The sequence below is a fragment of the Halyomorpha halys genome, unplaced genomic scaffold (genome assembly GCF_000696795.3).
Source record: "Halyomorpha halys isolate HHAL.00 unplaced genomic scaffold, Hhal_1.1 Scaffold745.1, whole genome shotgun sequence".
NCBI classification, from domain to species: Eukaryota; Metazoa; Arthropoda; class Insecta; order Hemiptera; family Pentatomidae; genus Halyomorpha; species Halyomorpha halys.
The window spans coordinates 151,263-156,038 of record NW_027110150.1 but is presented as its reverse complement, the minus strand read 5'-3'; the positions used below and the strand labels follow the sequence as shown (position 1 = coordinate 156,038).

The 4,776-nt window shown below is 34.3% G+C and overlaps 1 protein-coding gene across 1 annotated transcript in view; it reads left to right on the top strand.

The window, feature by feature from the left end:
* The first annotated feature begins 3,130 nt into the window (after positions 1–3,130).
* Positions 3,131–4,776, top strand: part of LOC106685798 (dynein regulatory complex subunit 2) — a 24,244-nt gene continuing 22,598 nt past the window's right edge. The window contains exon 1 of the mRNA XM_014428716.3: positions 3,131–3,271. Within this exon, the coding sequence (XP_014284202.3) occupies positions 3,131–3,271 (141 nt within the window). The remainder of the gene's footprint in view (positions 3,272–4,776) is intronic.

Sequence of the window (4,776 nt, the reverse complement as noted above, 5' to 3'; positions counted from 1 at the left end):
GAAATATGTCTTATTGATAATGTTTGACATCTCTTCCGCCTTTGACAGCGTTTGGTGGCCCCGTGTACTCCAGCGGTTACAAGAGCTCGACACCCCCAGTAATCTATACTCCCTCGTAGGTAGTTACCTCAATAACAGGAGTGTCAGGATCAGGGGTAACTACTACGAGGTCGAGAGAAAAATCGAAAGAAGATGTCCGCAGGGTTTGGTCCTAGGACCAGCTCCGGGTAGACGACCTGGCAGTCATCGTGGCCAAGAACAGCAGATCCAGACTAAAGACAGAAGCGGAGAGGTGTGCCAGTCTCGTAGGAGAGTGGTGTGTGAAGAGGAAGTTAAGTATGGCAGCAGCCAAGACTCAGGCCATACTCATAAGAGGCTCCATGGACAGGGCTCGTCCGATCACCATGGATATCCAAGGAGAGAGGGTGAGACCGGGTGAGGAGGTGACATCTTGGTGTGAGGATAAGAAGAAGATTCGATGCCACTTCTCACCTGGTTTATTTAAAGGACAGGGTGACCCTGTCACTCAATGGATTAAGTAGGATAGGGGGTGCATTTTGGGGCCTCAGATACCCTGCAACGATGACCATATATAAAGGTGTGATCTTGGGAATTCTGAGGTACGCATCCCCTGCGTGGAGCCGAAACCTCACGCAGACACAGAAGAGAAGACTGGCCACCATTCAGAGACTGGCTCTGCTGAGGGTCACGAAGACATACAGAACAGTGTCACATGAGGCGGTGCAGGTGCTGGCCGGAGCGATGGCCCTGGACCTCACCCTCAGGGAGGATGTACTTAAATATGAAGTTAAGAGGTAGGGACTAGAAGCGTTGCCGGAGGAGCTCCGAGAGAGGATCGGTGAAACCCCAAACTTATGGAAGAAAATACTGCGAGAGGACTCAATACAGAAGTGGAATGGACGGTGGGTAGCAAGCCAGAAGGGCGCTACTTTGAGAAAATTCTTCTTTACCGTCTTTTCTAGATTGAAGGGTAAATGGGTCCTCCCAGACTATTGGGTCTCACAGATCCTAACAGGACATGGGGGTTTCGGGAAAAGCTGCAGAGCTTTGGAAAGAACATCGATATTTTTCATTTCATTACCTAATGAGCAAAAATTGGACTTAGATCCAACACTCAAATATAGTAGTAGCTCAACTAGTTTGACTGACAGACTACATGACAAAAGAATATAATGAAAAAAGCACAGGGGTATGCTTCTCCTTGACATTGAAAGGACATTCGACAAAGTCTGGCACATAGGTCTCATTTATAAATTCATAATCTGTAACTTTCCACCATCCTGGAATCGTACCTCAGCAACAGATCCTGCTTAGTAACAACAAGCAACACTAACTCATCAACCCACTACTCATTAGTTGGTGTCCCGCAAGGCTCCTGCCTTTTCCGTATCCCATTTAACATATTTCAGACCTCTCCTCACACCCATCAGTAGAAAAATCACTTTATACTGATAATATAGCCATTTATTTATCATTATTTAGTATAGATACAATAGTAACAGGTAACAGGCTCTTTTTAAAAAACTTAGCGTTTATTTTAAAAAATTGAAAATTAAAGTTAACGTACCTAAAACACAAACTATCATATTCACCAAAAAGGAGACCATCCATAAATCAAAACATAGTTATTAATGGTACCACAATCCGATGGGCTCTGTCGGTAAATTACTTAGGACTAGAAATGGACAAATCTTTAACGTTCGCTATGCACATAAAAAAAAAAAAAAAGGCAATAGAGCTAGGGAATCATCGGAAAAATGGCCTCATATTTTAACAGGAATTCTAAATTATCATAAAAAAACAAAAACAAATTAATCCTGTACAAAACAGTGATACGCCAACAATACCTATTCTGCTCCTGTCTGGAGCTCTACAGATGTGAGTCAAATTACTAGAAAACTAGAGGTCATTAAATATATATGTATGAGTATAGTAAAGAACTACCCTTGGTATTCCAGAATTTCAAATATGTTGTCTAACAGCTCCCGATGATTAAAGAGTACACATACTAACTGACACAACACTTTTTCTCTCTTTCTACCATTTCTGACAACCCCTTCAAACAAAAAATAGGAGACTATGCCAAAACATCACTAAAAAAGCACACCCTCAAACGGACCAAACACATGTAATTAGACAAAAATTGATACTTAAATTATATATGTATACATTTGTTTATTGTATTTATGTTATGTTTTAACAGTGTGTTATTTGTTCATTTCTCCATCATTTATTAGTTATGTTTAGTTTCTTTATCATTTATTTTTCTTTGTAGGTTTTTTAAAAATTGTCCTACTGTTTGAAAACTATCAATATGTAAAAAACAAAGAAAAAGAAAATCCAAATCACACAAATGTAACATTTAAAAAGTATTTGCACCCTATAATGTACTATGTATCGATTATTATGCCTTGCGGCAAATTGTGTATAATGATTAATAAATAACAACTAAATTAAAAATCTGCTAAAAAGTTTCCAAGATTTTTTCGCCTCTTTTTGAATGTTCAGAAATATTTCTTGGAAAGCAAAAAAAATCGATAAATGACTTCGATAATTATGAGATAATAACTGACAAATAAACTAATCCATATTCAGATGGTTGATCATTCATCAAAAAGCTCTTAGACTAAAATAGCATCAATATTGGAAAATTATCTATACAAATCCGATGTTATTAATATTATCCTATCCATATTGCCTCATTCATTTATTTATAAATGCTATATATTTTTTAATAGGCATTATTTATTCTAAAATAATATAAGGGATTTTCGAGGTTAGTTATACACATAATTATTTTTAACGTAATCAAAGGAATTTAGCTTCATAATAAAGATATAAAATACTACATAATATATCAATTTCATAAATAAATATTGTTAAAGAAAAAAATTTTAACGTTTCAAAGAATGTTTCTAATAAATCTCTTACTAGTTACTCTTTATTTTTTGTCAAAGTGCAGAAAAGCCTGATTTGAATATTGTCATAAGAGGTAAAAGAAAAAGTCATTGAGATTGGATCGGAGCAGTTGTCATAGGAACTAATAAATACATTTCAGTAAGTGTTCTTTTGTGGCGTCCAGACTTATTCGTTTTTAAATTTTCCAAAAATGGGTGCAAAAAGAAAAAGTAAAACAAATAAGTTAGCACGAATGTCAGAAGAAGAAAAATTGAGATATCTTCAGCATAGAGCTGCCATTGAAGAAGAAGCAAGGCGCAGGAAAGAGCAATTGATTTCAACATTCATGAAGGTTTCGTTTCATGTCAACTTTTATTATATTGTGATTATTTAAAAAGTTTATTAATAAATTAATTTAATCATAATAGTACTGTCACACTAGTAGGAAATAACATAAAAACAATTCCACCTCTGTCATAACACTATTGGACTTTTTGAATTTTTGTTTTTAACTGAGGGTCCATTAAATTAAGCACCATCATTTTAACAATATCGTATTTTTTCTTCCTTAACGCCAATGATCACAAATACAATTTCATAGATGAGTTCAGTTAAGGTCGTTTTTGGCAATGAAATATTTGATTATTAACTAATGCATTTAAGTGCAATCAATGGAGTGCAAAAGATAATGTTTCGGGGACAGTAATGGTCCTTTAATAAAACTGTCCATGTTTTGATAAAGTGCATCTATTTCGATGCGGCTTTATAAATACAGTTATATGTAATAGCTTATTTTTGTATTTGAACATCAACATTTTTAGGACAACTTAGACTCTTCTGTTACGCTCAACAATGTACCTACAGAAATACATCTATTATGACAATAAAACCCTACTTAGAACTTAATATAAAATCTCATAAAAAATATTATCTTGAACATGCTATTAACAAACATATGCTTTATCAGGATCAAAAGGAGCTGACAGAAACTTAGTGCTATTTCATTAGATCTAGGTGGACTGACTTATTTAGGAAAATCATTCCAATGATTTCAAATATATATTAATATACATAGTCAGACACCCCATCAGACAGAAACCCTCGTTTCCATAGCTATCCCGTAGCCCGATAAGAGCTAATAACCTACAATAAATAATATTACGTAATTTTAGTCCTACTACTTATTTTTTAGCCTAATTTATAATTATATATGCTGATTATAGGTAATGATTTTATATTTTCATAATAAACCTTACTCCATATACATATTATAAATAAACAAATGAAATATTGAGTGGACCCTAATGTATCTTTTGCCTCATGCACGGACTCCACCGGGTGGTGACTCTGTGAGGTGAAATGATCCTGGAAACTTTCAAATCTGAATTTTCAAAGTATAAAGGAATTATAAGGTTATCTTGAAGTTCTGGAATTTAATAGTTACATAAATTATTTTAGATAGAGAGCATATTGCTAATATAACTGTATAGTATAGTATAGTCCTAGTATTCCTCTCCTTAACATATTCTATTATTCAGGATAAATTACTAAGTTGAAGCATTAGCTCTAATGAATATCTATTGAATGTTTGCACAAATTATCTTTAATTTTTCATATAAATGTAATATATAGAGGCGAGGTTTCGCAACTTTATTATTTGCATAGTCATGCCAGTTGTCTATTACAGTATTTTCTACATTGCTGTGATACAACTAACTCTAGGTTTGGGCCAGAACTGAAGTTGTGAAACGTCCCGTCAACTGATCATCAAAATCCACACAAATATATCGATATATATATATATCCACAAAAATTATCAATAAATATATATATATATATATATATATAAGTTATCTT